The sequence below is a fragment of the Citrus sinensis genome, chromosome 2 (assembly GCF_022201045.2).
Source record: "Citrus sinensis cultivar Valencia sweet orange chromosome 2, DVS_A1.0, whole genome shotgun sequence".
NCBI lineage: Eukaryota > Viridiplantae > Streptophyta > Magnoliopsida > Sapindales > Rutaceae > Citrus > Citrus sinensis.
This window is the reverse complement of record NC_068557.1, coordinates 8,315,999-8,335,991: the sequence shown is the minus strand read 5'-3', so window position 1 is coordinate 8,335,991 and position 19,993 is coordinate 8,315,999. Positions and strand designations below refer to the sequence as shown.

Below are 19,993 nucleotides of genomic sequence, written 5' to 3'. Positions count from 1 at the left end.
ATTCAATTAAACTATGATTAGATAAAAAATTATTTATTTTGAATTAATAAATAATAAATTATAATAATATATTGTTAACTCAATTAAACATAATAATTCATAAATATTAAAATTATATTAACATGTAATAAAAAATTGCTTATAATAATGTAAATAATAAATTATAATAAATATTATCATTAGTTTTTAATAACACACAATCAATATTTAAAAAATTATTAATTTATGATATTTATTATAAATAAATTATTATTTTTATTTAAATAATATTTTAATATTATAATTAATTTTTTATTATATCTTAATACTATTTTGCTTATATAGTTATTAAATAATAAAAACAATATTTAAAATATTTAGTTAAATTTTCTAAAATTATAGATTATTAAATAATTATTATATAAATATTCAAAATATATTTAATAAATTTAAATAAAATTTATTTAGATTTATATTTTATTGTTTAATTAATAATGGACGTTGATTGGTGTAATAAATAATACAAAAAAATTTTCGTTAATAATAATAAGAAATCACAAATTGTAATCTTATGATATAAATTATTATAAATAAATTTTAAAATATTTTAAATTTTTATCCAGTTTTTATTTGTAGTAATGTAATTATACTATGATTAAATAAATATTCATTTATTTTTAATTAATTTTAATAATAACAATAAGTTTTTAGAATGCAATCTATTCCTCAACTACACTAAAATGCAAGACAGTATTAAATATAAGACAATCTTATTCTATCTTATCTTATCTCATTCTATTCTATCATATCTTATCCAGCATACCAATAGTTTATTAATGTTATAAAATATGATAAATCATATATGTGGATATCCGTCAACTATACTAATGTACGTAACTCTAGACTTTTTTTACTATTATTTGAGGTCATATAGTTTTATAGAATTTCATAAAAACAATGGAAAATTACATGCCCTAAAACGCCAAAAAAAAAAATAAAAATACATTGAACATTGTAGTCGTTACCTCCCAACGGCTACAATTTTGGGTATATAAACCCATGAACTTAGTAACAAGCATGCATGAAACCTGTGCCATTCAAGCAAATATACAAGTTGCTCACAAACCAGCCACAACTCACAATAGTTCATTCATATAAATTTGCTCATACAACCTAAAAATTCTGTTCATACAATCCATAACCCATCACCCAAACATTCAAGCCAACAATTGTCCATTCATTCAACCACTCAAACATTTATTCATTCAAAGACAACAAGTACTCAACCATCACCCAAATATCACCTGCTTAACAATTCTTTCAAACACATCATCCACGCATTAAATTCTAAAATGGCATCAAGTTATAATTCAAGTTTTGCAGCCAGTGGACAGCCGTATACAAAAGTTAAATGCACTCCAATTCACTGTTGGTGTGGTGTGCAGGCATGTGCTATGGTTTCCACTACACTACAGAATCGTAATGCAATGTACATAATCGTAATGCAATGTTTTGGCCATGCAAGTTCACTAAATGCAAGTTTTGGCAATGGTTTACAACCGAAGCTCTCATATACCCTAGTAATAGTGACCAGATGACAGATAATCACAATTTAGAGGTGAATGCAGTTAACTTTCGAGCTGATGATGTGGCGAAGATAAAGAAAAGGCTAAGGGTCATTGAAGGTAGGCTTAAATGCATAATAATTATGCTAGTATTTGTTTGTGCAATTGTGTTTACTAAAATGTAATATATTCTAATTGTCCTAATTGTCCAAAATATGCATGAATGAAATGAGCTTAATTATGTCCTAATTGTCCTAGACTTGATTGTGCTTAAATACATCGTAAATAATATAACTTCAACCATAATAAATAAAAAATAACATATTTAATTATCCAAAAAACAGCCGAAATAACCATTAATAATGTCATCAAAATACAGCACAAGTAACAATGAACTTCCATATAACCAGCAATATTCCAAAATAACCAGCATACTAGCAATATTCCAAAGTAACCAGCAATATTCAAAACTAACAACCAAAATAGCAAGTTCAAATATTTTTAGTTTGTTCTCATTCATCATTACAAAAAACCTGTCACATTTAAAGCCTGAGATAGATTTTCGGATTGTGACAGTCCCTGACTTGATTGCCTTTTTTTAATTCCAGCATCTCCAGAGCCAACTTGAGCCATTCTTTTCCTCGTTCCAGTATTAGAACTCTGACCTGGACCACTTGGTATCTAAATATATGTTATGTTAGTTTAAAAAATTAAACCAAAAAAAAGACAAAAAGAACTTAAACAAAAAAAAAACACCTTTCTTGTTGTTTGTGATGCAGCAGCTTCCGAAGCAATTGACTTTACTACCAATGCCTTTAAAACATATTGATTTTCAAATGAATCTTACGTTATGCATAAAACAAACTAGACAACCACAAAAAATGAAATATACATGCAAGTCAGCACATGTTTTCTTCTTTTTATTGCCTGTTGTAAATCATTTAATGGCTGACTTGAAGTGATTGATGCCTACAAAGCATAATATCAGTTATGGTTGACAGTATACATATAATAAATAATAACAATTACATATGATGTATAATAATAAACTATTAAAAAAATGACAGTAATATATTGCCCATACCTGAGAGTTATTATTTTTAGCTATACTTGCCCTTGCAACAGATAGCCTTAATGGACAGGACCTCACATTATGGTTAGAGCCACCACAAAACGAGCAAATAACAAAAAAAATTCTTTTCTTTTTCTTAGGCTCATTTTCTGGATTTTTTAGGCCTTCCAACCTTTTTCTGCACAATTGGTGGATCAATCAATGGTCTTCCTGTACGCTCCCATGTGCACTGATGCAGAAGGAGGCTAAACATCACTGAATATATATTAAGGTAAGCGTGTCTAGTAAACCATATTGAAACATACTCCTCAATTCCATGTCTTGCATATCCAATGACAGCCATCGCATGTTGACAAGGGAGGCTGACAATTTCCCAATAACCGCAATCACACGTTCTAGTCTCTAACTTCACCATAAACTTTCTAGGTGGATTATAGGCTGGCTGCATCCATGACTTGAAAATTCAGCTCACCAGAAGCTTGCACAATCATTTTCTGTGCAAGCTTTCTTTTTTTGTCCAACTCTCTCGAAACTTTATGTGTCAGCTGTCCTTTCCAAGTGGCTGCCTCATTTCTTCTCTTTGTAAACCGTTTCATAAGTCTACATATGATTTCTTCAAGCATTATCAAGCATGATTTGTCTCGATAAAGTAATATCCAGCCGTTGAAGCACTTCGATGTATTGTTATCAGTCCGGTCTACCGTGCAATTTCTGTCATATGTGTGCATCGACCAATTATAACCATTAAGTTCTCTTTCCAGCCATTCAAGTACAACCTTTTTTATAGCTTTATCTCTGCCATTGCCTCCTCAAAACCATGCTTGTTACAGCTCTTAGTAACTTTCCAAAACAAATGTTTCAACTGTGTACCAACAAATGACTTAGAAAAATTAGCATAAACATGCTTAGAACATGCCTTATGATAAGTAGTGCGCCATTTGTTTGCAATAGCATTAAGCAACCCTTTTTGTCTGTCACTAACAAAAGTCACATGCCTTCCATCATCTAGATAACTATGCAAGTGCTCCATAAACCATCCCCATGTCTCCGTATTCTCAATCTCGCAAATACATACTGCCAATGGACAATCTCATTATTGCCATCCACGCCAACAGTAGCTAACAATACTCCAGCATTTTTACCCTTTAAGTGACATCCATCAACTCTAATAAAAGGTCTACATCTGTTAAGAAATGCATTTCTTTGTGCCGGAAACGAAACAAAAAACCTTTGGAATAACACCTTGTTAGGTATAGAAACATCATCACACAATACCTTACATATCGCTCTCGGATCAGCTTTGTGAATGGCTGCAGCATACTCAAACAATTTCTGATATCCCTTCGAATGATCTTAAAAAACCTCCATTCGTGCCTTTTCTCTAACCCGATACAATGTCATATTTTCAATATTCAAACCATATGTCTCTTGCATAAAATTTTTCAAAAGATCAATTTTCACATTCGGGTCAACAACAACTTGACTTTTTATTTTAGTAGCTACCCAAGTAGAAGTAACTTTGACTGTTTTGCTGGTAAGTCTGCACTCATGCTTCTTATTGTATTCTCGTAATATAAAACCAGTTCCATCATTCAGTTTTGCATCAGACACATACCTTGGACAACCAGTCTCTTTACAAGTACCCACAAATCTTCTTGGCTCACTAAATACTGTTTTGATAGCAAAACCTTTCCTAATCATCACCTCATGTACTATCTTTATAAAATGAGCAACATCTCTAAACACATATTCTAATTTTAGCTTTTTTTTTTCCCATCAGCACCCACTCTATACTCATGTTGTTGTATGTAATTAGTCAATTTGAAAGTCCCGAGCTCAATATCATAATCAGAAGAATCAACAACCCCTTTTACCTCCTTATTATCATCGGATAAACTACCATTTGAATCAGAATCAATTTCAACTTCAGCAGTGCCTTCACTGTCCTTATCAACAAAAATAGCTTCAGCAGTACCATCAACTTCAGTTTGCATAACTTCTGCATTAATATCATCATCGTTGTAATCATTTCTGTTCTAGTTGTTAGATAGTAATGCATCTTCGTCAGATTTATTAGCCCTAACAGTAGCTTGTCCCTCAACAACTTCTTTTCCAACAGTAGTTTATACCCTAACAGAAGCATTTTCCCCGACAAAATCATTCAACTGATTAATCAGTTCATCAGGCAACACCTAGGTTAGCCAATAATACATGTAGTAAAGTAGAATCTTGAAACTGAGGGTACAACACTAGTGTAACTTCAACTATAAGAGTATTAACACCCAAAGCCTGATGAATTTTAAGCAAAAATTCTAGCCCAAAATCTGAATCTAGTGCTCTTAACATTATTCTCTGGGGTCGTAACGTTTAACATAATTTTTGAAGTAGAATCAAACACATATGGACTCGTAATCTTTAAAACAACATCTTTAATCTTCGCAACTGTGCAATCAGGCTGAAGCAACCCTAAAGTCTTATTCATTCATTGAAAAGATATCACTAACTCTACTTGTCGAGTCCAAAAAAAAAAGATTCAGCACTGGTATAGTTCTTAAGTTTTGCAACAAAGCAAAGTATTGATCATTCAAACTTCTTATATTTATAGTACAATGTTAGTTCCTGAACTATATTAGTTACTGAACTATATAAACACAGACATTCTAATTTTGCATGCAACAACCAAATTTTCACAAAGGGGCTGAGGGATATGGATATATATAGCCAGCGTTTAAAGTATTTCAAAAAACCAAGACTCATAGTTTAGTAACTAAAAATTTTCAAAAGCCCCAAATTTTATACGTATACCACATGCAGAAATACAAGAGTAGGCAGAGGATAAAAATGCATTCAACTATAGTAGCACAATCTTCATGCATTTGCATCTCAACAGTCGAAAACAACATATTACTCCTCAATTTATCATTACCCCTAACAAATTTGTTACAAATCGACTTAATCTATATTCTAGGGTTTCCAGTAACAGCGATTAACAATAATCAATAGACATTGTTTCAAAAATATTGTTTCATTCGAAAAATTAAATGAAAATAAGTAAATAAAACAAAACTTACTTGATTGTAGCTTCAAACCCCCCAAAACCCAAAACGTCGCGACTTCTCAATAACTCACTACTTTCGTCAATGCCTCTGAATCTTTGAATTAACAAAAGATTTGAAACTTAAGCGTGGTTCATTGATGAAAATGCATGGAAACTATAAGAAAAATGGCGGGATTTTGTTGCTTGTTCATGCATGGTGGTGGGGAATAAACTATGGCTGTTTTCGTTGCTTGCTGTGATGATGGACCACTATGCTTTCTTTTTTTTTTTGTTATTATAGATCCTAAACAACGTCGTTTTCGAAGCCCAGGTGAAATTATCATTTTATTCTTATGACGTTAGCAAACTCTTAACAGATTGAAAATGGAGTTGGAAATGTGCAAAACAATTTAAGTTCAGGTGGGGAGCGGCGCTGACGTCATAAGAATAAAATGATAATTTCATCTGGGCTTCGAAAACGACGGTGGATAATATTCCTAATATTTATTATTTTTTAAATATTTTTATATAGAATTAAATAGCATTCTTACTAGCAAAATATTAGCATTTTATTTTATTTTAAATGTGGCCAATTTTTTTTTATTTTACTCTTTTAGAAGAAAGGGTTCGGGGTATATTTAAAAGGAAAAATAATGGCCCAAGAGGAGCCTTAGCTGGGTTCATCCCTGACCTATTTAATCAAAATAATATTGTTTGGAACCCTAAAAACTGTAAAAAGACAAAAAAAATCTTATTATAATAAATTTTGACATAAGATTCAATCTTACACTTTGTCAGGCATAGAAGACCCAATTTCATATTTCATTACTCATACAAAATATTGTCTTGCATTTCATCTCTTTAAAAATATTAGAATTGGAGTTACAACTCTTTCATCATTTTTCTTTTTCTCAAAATCATTTGATTCTGTTCGAATCAACTGATCCTACTTCTCGCTAGCGCTCATTCTAGATTGTATGCTATCTTTGTCATTTTTCTACTAAGTGAAATTAAAAATGATATCAGTGAGTGAGAAAACGAGCTTTAGAATTGATTCACGTGCCCTCATTTTTATTTTATATAGACACGCTATTAAGCCATATGGTTTAATAGAATAAGTGTTTACTTTACTATAAAGCCATATTATTTAATAACGTGTTTGCATTGACTCTATTAAAGTATGACTTAATAATATATCAATATGAAAAGAATATGTGAGCATCCGTGCGAGAAAAGAACTATATATCTACTAAGAGATTAAAATTTTATCAAACTCAAGCATCAAAATCACAATTTTTTTTATATAATTAAGATATATATTTTATAATGTAAAAAAAAGAAATATTTTTTTTCGTATTTTTATAAGTAAATAAATTTTAATATTTATTTATTAAGAAATAAATAATAAAAATTACATAAATATAATTCATTACAAAAATACTTAATAAAATAATTGCTATATATTACATTTTTTAACAATAAAATATTTTATTTTTAATATTATAAGTTTATAACAATAAAAGATTTGCAATATATCCAATCCTACGCTACACTAAACAAAACATAAAATGAAGAAACTATTAAATGTAATCCTATCACATCCAATCATATCATATCTCATCTCATCTCATCCCATCTTACCCCGCGTATCAATACACACACACACACACACTCATAATACATTTCTATTTGAACTAATCCTTGCTCTTTCTTTTGTTTTTAAAAACATAATTCTTGCTTTGTTTGTAAATATATTATTTTTTCATCAAATTTTTCGTTTAATCCTCCCTCATTAGTAATTAAACTCATTACAATGAAGTTTTGATAATAAATATTCTTGAAATATTCTTCGCTTTGGAAGCAGGAAGTCACAAATTTTTGTCACAAATTTTTAATAATGTTTATTACTTTTATTAAATATTTTTATATAGAATACCTTAACGAACCTAAACAATTAAATTAAGGGGGCTTAGTGGTTGTTGGGACTTGAACCAAGTCTCCGAAATGCATTAAATATCATTCTTATTACCAAAATATTACCATTTTATTTTATTTAAAACGTGACCAAATTTTTTCAATTTACCCTTTTAGAAAGGGTTCAAGGTATATTTAAAAGGAAAAATAATGCCCAAAAGGAGCCTTAGCCTTAACCTATTTAATCAAAATAATATTATTTAGAACCCTTAAAAGTGTAAAGAGACAAAAAAGTCCTTATTATAATAAATTTTGACATAAGATTCAATCTTACACTTTATCACACATAGAAGACCCAATTTCATATTTCATTATTCATACAAAATATTATCTTACACTTCGTCTCATACTAAACGATATTAGAATTGGAGTTACAACTCAATACGATGCCCCTCTAGCTTTTAATTAAATACCTATCATTTTTAGGTGATATATGTATTTTTATCTTAACAACGTAGCAAATAATAGAAAAGAGTCATAGATACAAAACCCATCGGTTATTAATGAAAATTGTATTTTTATCTTAACAACGTAGCAAATAATAGAAAAGAGTCATAAATACAAAACGCATCGGTTATTAATGAAAATTTCATCTTTTTTTTCTCAAAATTATTTGATTATGTAGAATTAGCTCATCCTACTTCTCCCCAGTGCTTGTTTAAGATGGTATATTATCCCTGTCATTTTTCTAACTAAGTGAATTTAAAAATGACATCGGCGAGTGAGAAAATGAGCTTCAGAATTGATGCAGGTGCCCTCATTTTTATTTTATGCGGACATGCTGTTAACCCCTATGATTTAATAGAATTAGTGTATACTTCACTCTAAAGCCATATTATTTAACGTGTCTGCACTGAGTTTATTAAAATATAACTTAATAATGTGTCTGTATTAAAAAAAAAAAAAGAGGAGTATCCACACGAGAAAAGAACTATATATATAATAAGAGATCAAAATTTTTAATCATAGTTTTTTTAATTATTTTAACGAACTATGTCTATAAAATAATAATTATCCAAAATTTTAAATAATGCCAACCTATGCATAGAAAACATTCTTAATTGGTAAGATATGATGTCATACATTATAATTAAGTGAGTCTATAATTCAACGACAACTTTAATAAATGTACAAAAGATAATTCTGGAGACGTAAATTCTTGGGACTCTCTAAATTATTTTTAGTGTAAATTATCGGGTCTCTTTATATAAAATTATTGTGTAAAAATTATGTCGAATAAAAACAAAAGGTCAGTACGATAAAAAAGAATAAATAAATGTTAGTTTTTCTTGAAGATTCGTCCGGACTGTATCCTGTGAAAAAGGCCTATGTCGATTCGACACATCATCTTGCAGATGAGTTTTAGACGAATTAACAATAAAAGCAGCCAACAGCTTGCAAGCGAACATGTTTTCAATGGTGGTGATACTGAAAGTGCAACTTAAGTCTGAACAACAATTTTCACATCTTATTCGAAATGCAATCCACATGGTGAATTCAACGTTCATTGACAGCTACACCCCCTTCTCTTAGATGAGCAAAACGCCACGTGTAAGGCCCACAAAAGCCAGCATGATCTCCACAAGTTACATGTCTAACTAGGAAATCATTTTCTCTCTGAAAACGAATAATAATATTGTACACATCTTTACAACTTTTCAGCTCTTGCAAGTGACAAATATAACCATCCTTTAACGTGCAGCAATGAAAACCCTACAAGCAACCCTTGTTTTCGCTTCTCTGTGCCTTTATTTCTATTTTCTTTCCCTCTCTCTTCCCCGATCTCTTTTCTTGGTCTCGTTGATTTTTCAATCACAATCACGATCGCAACCCCCCAGATCTTACTTGATGATCTGTTCGATCAAATAATAGCTTGACTGACTAGAAGTGAAAAGGCGAGTATATATAGCGTAGCTGGTCAGAGCGAGAATTAACAAGGTGGATCGAAGACATGGCAAGAGGCCTCTTCCTTTTGATGTATCAGAGGAGAAAAAGGAAGATGAAATCTCATCTTCTGTCAACCAGTCATCTCATCAGGCACAAGTACTTGATAGTTCTGCTGCCACCGTGCCTCCAGGATCTGCTGTCCACGTCACCGCCACCAGCGCCGGCTACCGACCGTCTCATGGACAAAACACATCACAAGGTACTCAAGATCAAGGTAAATTAATGCATATATTGGTGCTAGTAACTATGTAGGATCATATATATTAATTCCAGTTTCTTTTACCAAATTTAGTTGCTTCAGTTTACTAGCTAGTATTCGGATCTTTGTCCTTGACATATTCTTCCTTTATGCTCTTAGAAGTGTGTGTATAAGTTAGAGAAATGTATTTAAGTGCAAAGACATGCTTATTTGAGGAATGACTCGAGCTAGGATGGCGGCTATTTGAAAATCACTGCGGTCAAACAATCCTGCACCAAAAAAGCTTGCATTATTGTTGTATAGTTTTGACCTAATTTATGATAAGATAATATAAATGTGAAATTGATGATGGATGATGATTTGTATCTTGAAGGAAACATCCTCAGAAGAAGACACTATAGAGGTGTAAGACAAAGACCATGGGGGAAGTGGGCAGCCGAAATCCGAGACCCAAATAAGGCGGCTAGAGTCTGGCTTGGTACTTTTGAAACAGCAGAAGCAGCCGCCGCTGCTTATGATGCAGCCGCTCTTAGGTTCAAAGGCAGCAAAGCCAAGCTCAATTTTCCTGAACGCGTTCAAGCACCACCTGATCTTCATCATTTGGGCTATATCAACATTGCTGCTTCCAGTAAGAACAATAATAACTCACCCACAGTTATTTCTCAGCAACCTCAATCTGTTATTATTAATAATCCTCTACCACAAGTACCTTCTCCTCCTGCTCTTTCTCATCATCATATGATGCCTCATTATTCTCCATCATACGATCATCATCAGACGTTTCCTAATCTTTTCCAATATGCACAACTGCTCTCTAGTAACAATATTGATAACGCTGTTAATCAATATGCTGCCCCGGCTCTATACTACGGTCAAGATTATCCACCGTTGATGTTTCCATCAAGTAGTAGTTCATCGACATCATCCTCATCATCAATGTCTCAAACTCATCATCAAAATCAACTGGAACAAGAGCTGTTTAGGCTTTCATCATCCTCGTCTTCTCAAGTGGGTAACTTTTCTTCCGCTGCTGCTTCAAATACTACTACTACTACTGCTCTTGATGAGCAGGAGAGGAATTCAAGTGGCAATAACCAAAAGGAGTAGCTTAATTAATTATTAAACTAATACCCTTTTGGAGCAAAAATACAATGCTTTTATTTAAATTTGAGATGTATGAAATATTTATTTATGCTTGTTCAAGAACGCATGCAGATGATTTGATTAATTGTGCACACATATGGCACTTGATTAATTCTTACACTTTTCACTTGATTTGTTAAATAATATAATGTGTGTGTATATATTCTAATCCTAGATCATAGATTTGTTAAAATTCGAAAAAATTATTAAATGACATGGTTTTAAACCGTACAATTTAATAATTTTTCCAAACTTTAATAAAGTTCAAGATTTTGGACCACATCAACACTAATGTATAGATATATTCTTTTTTTTTTAGTACTGATTACTGTTATTAGAGCACACATTACACTGATATTTGCAATTAGATATATAATTGAGATTTACATTATTACATTAATTCTATGAAATATATGCCCAGACATATAACCCTCACAGACGAGGGATGTCTCTACTCCACTTGCATTTCGCAAGGAAGAAAGACTTACAAATTAACTCCACATAATTTTTTACTTAATTGAGGGAGGTTGAGTCTATGGAGACTTGAACCACTATCCTCATAGTCCTGCTTAACTTTGAGAGTAGTGGTTCACCGCCAGGCCAAAACCCAAGTGGCATGTATAGATATATTCTTGGTCATGCATGTTCCTTCTCGTTTCTCCTTCAGTTTGCCATTAGTTTCATCTCTTCGACTATAAAACTTTGGATCATGGCTGGAAATTTTGTAAGCAGTGACATCATGTGCGATTAGTTGAATTGAAAATTTCAGTTGCTGTTTGATTACAATCGATTATTAGTCCATTTGGATAGCTAACGACTGAAACCAGGGTTTGAGGCCCATCGCAATCACTAAGAACATTACCTCAATTTTTTTACATTTTTTATATGTATAAACATAATGGTCAACTAGTTATATGTTTGAAAAACACTTAATTATAAAGCATTTGTCTTTTGTCTCTGTCACCACACTACCACGCAATATTTCTTTAAGATCAGAACATTTTTGTGCTGATATATACACTTAATACATAACAACACATTAATATAAATGCAGATGTGATACAAAACCTTTAAAAACCATAAGAGTTGAGACAGACGAAAAACTACCCTTAGTATGAGTTTTATGTACTTTACACACATGCACATGCTAGAGATGGGCAAACAGTAATACTAAGTCTAATTAAGTATCAAACTCTTGTACAACTAACCGTGCAGAAGGCTACAAAAGAAAGCATACTTGTAGTGGGACGTAGTAAAAGTCATATATAGAAGCTTCTATGCAAACATGTAATGTTTGAACTGAAGAAGATAATATAAAGAACTAGCAAGGGATCCATCGAGTTGCTATTTATAGCTTTGTTCGATCGTGCGGTAAATTAAAAATGATGTTGCCGCTGAGGTGCATCTCCCTTTGCAAAATATATGTATGGCTCAATAAATCTGTGTATAAAAATAGATTCCGGCCGCAAAGGTGTACCATATATGCCAAGTTGTGAAGTGATGGGTTGATGTCGTGACACAAACTTTGTTAAAATCGAAGCGCTTTCGGCTCTGCCCGTCAATTTTTGCGGCAATTGCCAATTGCCTAAATCCTAATGCATTCGTACTTTGATTTGGTGAGTTCTTAACTCATCTTGATTGGGTGCTAAAGTAGAACAAACCATTGATTGATTAATGTAAATGTAATAAATTAACAAGAGACTCATGATCGTTGCTGCAATGAGACAATGACATTGGAGTGTTTAATTGCATATCATATTAGTTATTCTTCGTACTAATTGATAGCTTCAATGAATTACGCGTCACATCACAGGGTGAATCAAGGCCAAAAAGAGCCAGCTAACTACAAGCTCGAAGCATATTAAAAAAAAAAAAACACTACAGGCTTCTAGAAATACTTTGCCTTTTGTCCCTAGTGCAGCCGTAAATGAGTAACTTGTACACTAGTCAGTAGGCGCGTGTTTGACCCGTCTTTGAACCCCCTCATAACGCTGAATTAAGGATACGTTTGTTACATTATTATTGTATTATAGTGCATAAAATATTATTTGTAGTAAAATAATACTAACTTTATGTTTGGAATAAATTTGTAAGGGATTAAAGTGGGTGGCTAATGCAGCAGTTGGATTTTTTTTTTTTACGTTTACTTTTACTTTTATTTTATAATAATAATAAAAAATAAATATAAAATTTTAATTTAATAAAATATTATATAATGTTAATTTTTATTTTTACATTATAATTATTAATATAAATTAATAAATTAATAATATTATTATTCAATAATATTATATTAATTTTAATTTGTAATATTATATTATTTTTTATTTTTACATTGTAATTTATTAATAAATTTATAATTTAATATAACTAATAATAAAAATTTGAATTTGAATAAATTTGAATAATATTAATTTAAAATTAATAATAATATAATATATAATTTAAATTAATCACAAAAAATTAATACATCACAATATAACATAATTAAAAATTAATACAGTACAGTATAGCACCAAACATTGTATAATATTGTTATAATATAGTGCTAATGCAATACAATATAATACAATACAGTGTGTCAAACACACCTTAAGAGTATGTATTGTATTATATTAATACTATATCATGTTTGGGCTTTATTAGGTATTGTATTAGACTAAATTATAATATAGTAACACCCGCATAAATTAAATGCGACCCCTCTCATGAGTTTATATGGGTTTGCAATAACCCTCGAGTTTGACTTTCTCATTCTCTCTTCTCTCTCATGAACAAGACGCTCCACCACCACGTCATCTTCCTCTGCCATGCAACACCCTACTCCACCACCACCCCATTGTGCAACACCATTGCCACGAGACACCATATCCTCGTCACCTGAAGGTCAGTATCAAGGCGTTTTTCGCCATGTGTTCCATGAAGCAGGCGCAACACAAGGCAATGGCGGCTTAAGCAGTGGATACATTTGTGGACAGGCTGGCAGATAACAAACGTGTCCTCTATAAATGCTGCTCATCCTGTCGGGATCTTGAACTACAACTCCACTATTGCCACTGTCCTCTCCGCATTGCACTTGTCGAAACACTTGAATGAGTTAAAATTTTACTTCGGAGCATTAGATTAAAGAGAAAAACTTATGTGGGACAGATGCACCATTGACTAGTGTTAAAAATTGTATGCTTATTAAGGAGTAAAAATGTTATTTTGTGCTTATAATATAATTTACCTTTGTAATTATGTAACATATTATGAATTTTTAATTATTTTTTAAATATTTGATTTTGTGTATTTTTGTATGTTTATTAGGTAAAAATAATAATTTCACACAATTTAAGGCTCCAAACAAATGTATAGATGTCAAATTTGGATTCTGAAAGTCTGAGAAATTATGTCATTGTCAAAGAGGATCCGCCACTTTTGTTGTAAATTTATAAGTTTGAAAATTAAAAATGTGGTACTTGTGAAATTATAAGTTTTTACTATGTTAGGTATCGTAATTGTTAATGGAATGTGTTGGACGTGCTTGAGTGGATTAAATTAGGTTTATGTTTTATTAGTGGGACAAATGTAAAGCTAAGATGTAATTAGTTTTATTTATTTATGTGGTGTTGATTAATCTTGTATTAGTATAAATAGGGGGGAACACACATCTCCACACATTTTCTTCTTTTCTTTCCCCTCAAATTCTTCTTCTCATCTCTCTTTGTAATATATTTTCAATAAATAAAATTAGTTTTATTTTTAATTATTATTTTTAATTTTAACAATTCCCTTTATTTCAATTATTTTTAACTAAACACTAATAGTTAGGGGAAGGTGAAACTCTTAAGAAATACATATGATTTAATCAAATTCTATTTTTAATTATAGAAATTAAATTATTTTCTATTTAATTTTATCCATATTTTATATTTTGATTTATTGTAGACAAACATGAAAATTTTGAAATTAATGTGTGATGCAAGTGACTTTGTTATTGGAGCTGTTTTAGGACAAAGAAGGGATGGTAAGCCGTTTGTGATTTATTACGCGAATAAGACTTTGGATAGTACTCAAATGAATTATTCGACAACTGAAAAAGAATTACTTGCTGTGGTGTTTGCATTAAACAAATTTTGTTCATATTTGCTTGGTTTTAAAACTGTTGTTTTTACTAATCACGCTGCTGTAAGTTATTTGATGACTAAACAGGATGCCAAACCAAGACTAATTCATTAGATTTTGTTACTTCAAGAATTTGAGCTCACCATCAAAGATAAAAAGGGTGCCGAAAATGTCGTTGTTGATCATTTATCAAGACTCACATATGAATTCTGCACTGACATAACACTCATCAATGACTCCTTTTTGAATGAATTTTTATTTTCTGTTACTTCAATGCCATGATATGCTAATATTGTTAATTTCTTTGTTACAGGTAAAATGCCTTTGCAATGGAATACTCAAGAGAAGAAGAAATTATTGGTTGAAGAAATTTTATTGGGATGATCCTTAGTTGTTCAAATATTGTCTTGATCAAAATTTTTGGCGATGCATTTATGATAATGAGGTAAGTAGTGTCATTAATTTTTGTCATTTTGAAGCATGTGGTGGACACTTTTTTTCAAGAAAAACTACAGCTAAAATTTTGCAATGTGGATTTTATTAGCCTACCATATTGAAAGACACAAATGAATTTTACAAAACTTGTGAAAATTGTCAAAAATTGTGATCAATTACTAAAAGAAACATAATGCCCTTAAATCCCATACTTGAGATTAAAATATTTGATTGTTGGGGAATTGATTTCATGAGTCCGTTTCCACAATCTTTTGGATTTGTGTACATATTAGATGCAATTGATTATGTCTCAAAATAGATTGAAGCAATTTATTGTTGAAATAATAATAGCAAAACTGTGGTTAAATTTTTAAGAGAAAACATTTTAAGTCGATTTGGAATTCCTCAAATCATTATCAGTGATGGAGGAAAACATTTTTGTAATAAGTCATTTGAGTCTTTAATGAAAAAATATGGAATTACTCATAAAATTACTACCCCTTATCATCCTCAAAGAAATGGTCAAGTTGAATTAGCAAATAAGAAGATAAATTTTTTTTTAGAAAAGACAGTTAACCCAAACTGCAAAGATTGGTCTCTTTGACTAACTGATGCACTATGGGCCTACCATACTGCATTTAAGTCATCTTTAGGAATGTCACCCTATCGGCTAGTTTATGGTAAACATTGTCACTTATCTGTTGAACTTGAGTATAAATTATTTTGGGTTATTAAAGCTTTTAATTCAAATTTGGATGATGCTGGTAATGCGAAAATTGCAATTGAATGAACTTGAGGAATTAAGAAATGGTGCATACGAAAATTCAAGAATTATTAAGGTAAGAACAAAAACTTTTCATGATAAACGAATTTTTTGAAAAACATTTGAGATTGGTCAAAAGTATTGCTTTATAATTTTCGTCTTCATTTGTTTTCAGGAAAGTTAAAGTCAAAGTGGAGTGATCCATTTGTTGTAAAAAATATGTATATCTGTATGGGGCCGTAGAAATTGAGAATCCAAATAACAGTGTCATATTTAAATTTAATGGACAGAGATTAAAACTATATTTTGGATGCCAACCACGTGAAGAAAGTACCGAAATAAATTTAAATGACCCACCAAATCTTGATTAAGTTTTTAATAAGTGTTTTAAGTTTTCACTGTTATTTTACCGTTTGAATTGTTTGATTGTCTTGAATGATAGACGTTATCATGTTTCTTGCTTAAATGTGTTTGATAATTGTGTTTTTCTCATCATTATCCATCATGAGCACCTCAATAAGGAAGATTCTATTCAGACATCTTAAAAACATTTTGTGAGTGAAATTTCACTTGAGAGGCTAGACACAAAGCTGTAACTTACATATATTTTTGGAAATACAACCACCAACATTAGTGTTCTACGTTGATGATCTAGAAAGACAACTCAGAGAAATAAAGGGTGGTATATATGACCTTTGATAACTCTATGAAATGAGAGTTATTACATCAATTCTAGACTTAAATCAAGATAACTTAGAGAACAAATAAGGTGTTGTTATTATATTTTGGTTATATTTTGCATAAACATTCATTTTAGTTGAGTCTTAATAAGTTTTGTTTAAATCAAAGTAATTTGTACTAAAAACAAGTGCATAATTGTAGGTTTTCAGAAAATCTTAATTCATGAAGGGATGGTGAGACAGTGGATGAACAAGAGGAGGAAAGAAGATGGTCGCAAAAGAAGTAAAGCACAATCGGGAATAGTGCAGTGTTGTAGCGGATGTTAGAGCAACCAGTCTTGTAGCAATCTGGGAGCAATGCGAGAGAAAACTTAGGCGCGGGTCAACTGCAGAATTGCGATTTACATGTTTCGTAATTTAACTCATGCACGCCCATGGTCTTTTGTTTACCCTAATTTTGCAGTATAAAAGGGAGGCGTACACCACATAGAAATGCGGCAAGGGAATTATCATTAGAATCATTAGAAAGGAAATGAGAAGAAGATCAGAATTGAAGAGTGTTGTTTTGGCAACATTGAGGAGTCTTGTAGAATTATTTGGATTCGTCTTTCACCGTGCTCAACTTATATTTATCTTCTTCCTTTGATTGTTCTAATGTACCCTGTGAACAACATATTTATGTTTGTTTTTCTTATTCAGAATATGAACTAGATTTGTTTGTAGTTTTGTGACAAACAATCCAATGAGTTCTTGACTGTTCTTATGTGTTGTTATGTCATTACTGTAGCATTTTACTCTAGTAGCTATTATTAATATAACTGTTATTTTGGTTGACCACACATTTAATAGTTCCAGTTAAGATAGAGCAGCAAAATGGCATGTCTTAGTAGATATTATTAGAGTATTACTTGATCTTAAGTTAAGTTTCCTGGATTAAGTTATCTTGAATCCCATAAGGGCAATACTTGAAGTTAAGATTTGTGACACACTAGACATAGGTGATCACCTTGTAGGGTGGAGAGATAAAAAGGGTCATAAAGCCATATCATGAGTAGACTAGCAACTGGTCATTGCTAATATATTTAAGGGTATGAGAGTTCCAATATGCGACAGTTGAGGATGCAGATTAATTCTGCCTAGTGCTGCAACACTTGCCGTAACAATTGGAGTCAACTTGATGAAAAACGGTCAACGCATAAAGAGAGTTTGATCATTCAACTACCATAATCTCAATTGAATTTTAGACACATTTAATTTAGTTTATTTCATTATGGTTTTGTTTTACTTTATTCTCTCACTATCACCAATTACGATAGAACTCAATTTGCTATTGTTAACTTCAGCCTTAAGTTGATTTGTACTATTGTGATTGTTATAATATTTCGAGTGACATCAATTCATGTGGAGACGATCTTGAATATTCATCACTTTATTACTTGTTGTGTATACTTGCACATTGGCATTGGTAGCAATTGATTATAAAAATAACGAACAAGTTTTTGGTGCCGTTGGGGATTGATTGTTTATTCTTGAAGTGTGAAGTAAATCTTGATAGAGCAAAATTTGATTTAATTCATTCTATTTATTGGCATATCAGTACATGCATGTGCAAAGATAGATCTGTGGTCTTTAATTCGATCCTGAGATTGAAAGGACTATCAGGAGACTGCGAAGAGAACAAAGGAATTCAAAAACAGTTTCAGGCATGAATAATTTGCAGGATGTGAGAAATTTGAACCCTCACGGGCCCTTACAACCAGTCAACATTCAAGAATAGCAGAATGAGCATGCTAATGAGAGACAGCCAGGCAATAACAATATTATTTACATGGCTGATGACAGAGACAGAGCAAGAGATTATGCTGTGTTAACTTCTCAAGTTGTACACTCTGGGATAATCAGACCTGAAGTAGAGCTGCAAATTTGGAATTGAAGTCAGTGATATTTCAAATGTTGCAAACAGTTGGTCAATTCAATGGATTGTCAAATGAAGATCCTCATCTCCATCTTAAATTGTTCTTGGAAGTGAGTGATGCTTTCAAGATTGCTGGAGCAATACAAGATGCCTTAAGGTTGAGGTTTTTTCCTTTTTCCTTAAGAGATTGAGCAAGATTATGGTTAAATTCGTTACCATCTGATTCAATTACTACATGGAATGAGTTGGCTGATAAATTCCTAATGAAATATTTCCCACCGACAAAAAATGAAAAATTATAGAATGTGATTACTTCTTTCCATAAACTTGAAGATGAGAGTTTGTACGAGACTTGGGAAAGATTCAAAGAACTGCTCATATGGTGTCTTCATCATGGCATTCCTTGTTGCATTCAATTGAAACTTTTTACAATGGGTTGAATTCGAGTACAAGGTTAATGGTAGATGCTTCAGTAAATAGAGCCCTGTTATCCAAATCTTACACTAAAGCTTATGAAATTCTAGAGAAAATTGCCAATACTAATTATTAGTGGCCATCAACCAGGCAACTAGTAGTAAGAGGAACAACATGGGTACATAACATAGATGCAATTATAGCCTTATCAGCATAAGTAACCTCATTGGCTAACATTGTAAAGGCCATGACATCTGCTCCAGCAGTAGTTAAGCAAGTTGCTAAACTTTCTTGTGTATTGTTGTGCAAATTTTAATGTACTCGCAAGCGCACGAATCTATTATAGTATAGATCAATGGTGACGAGTGTCGATCCCACGAGGAGGTGGATTTTAATTGTGTAGAATTAATTTTGTGAATGGATGATTGGATTTGTGGTGGAAATGATTTGGAATATGCTACAACTTAAATTAAAATGGCGAGAATAAATTCTAAAATTGGTATTGAAATGGCGAGAAGAAATTGAAGAGAATTCTATTGAAATGACGTACTTGGGTATCTGGATCCGTATCAACATGCATCATGGGCTAAATATTCCTTATTAATGCCAATTAAATCATGAGGGGGGAATCCACACCTCATGAACCACGCTCTAATCAATATGGTGCTAAGGGCTTATCGTGCCAGATAATAATAACCTTATACTAGAGAGCCGGTGTAACCAAGGCGGTATCTAGACAAGACTATTATTATTTGTCGACGAG

At 31.7% G+C, this 19,993-nt stretch overlaps 1 protein-coding gene and 1 non-coding gene across 2 annotated transcripts; one reads left to right on the top strand and one right to left on the bottom strand.

Moving 5' to 3' along the window:
- The first annotated feature begins 9,034 nt into the window (after positions 1–9,034).
- LOC102611340 (ethylene-responsive transcription factor ERF114-like) lies at positions 9,035–11,028 on the top strand. Its single transcript, XM_015527231.2, has 3 exons — positions 9,035–9,118; positions 9,542–9,788; positions 10,147–11,028. The coding sequence occupies exons 1-3, from the start codon at positions 9,035–9,037 to the stop codon at positions 10,878–10,880; spliced, it is 1,065 nt and encodes a 354-aa protein (XP_015382717.2). The 3' UTR covers positions 10,881–11,028.
- An 8,080-nt stretch (positions 11,029–19,108) lies between these two features.
- LOC127900467 (small nucleolar RNA R71) lies at positions 19,109–19,216 on the bottom strand. Its single transcript, XR_008052650.1, has one exon. It is a non-coding gene; the product is annotated as a small nucleolar RNA R71 (small nucleolar RNA).
- Between the last annotated feature and the right edge of the window lie 777 nt (positions 19,217–19,993).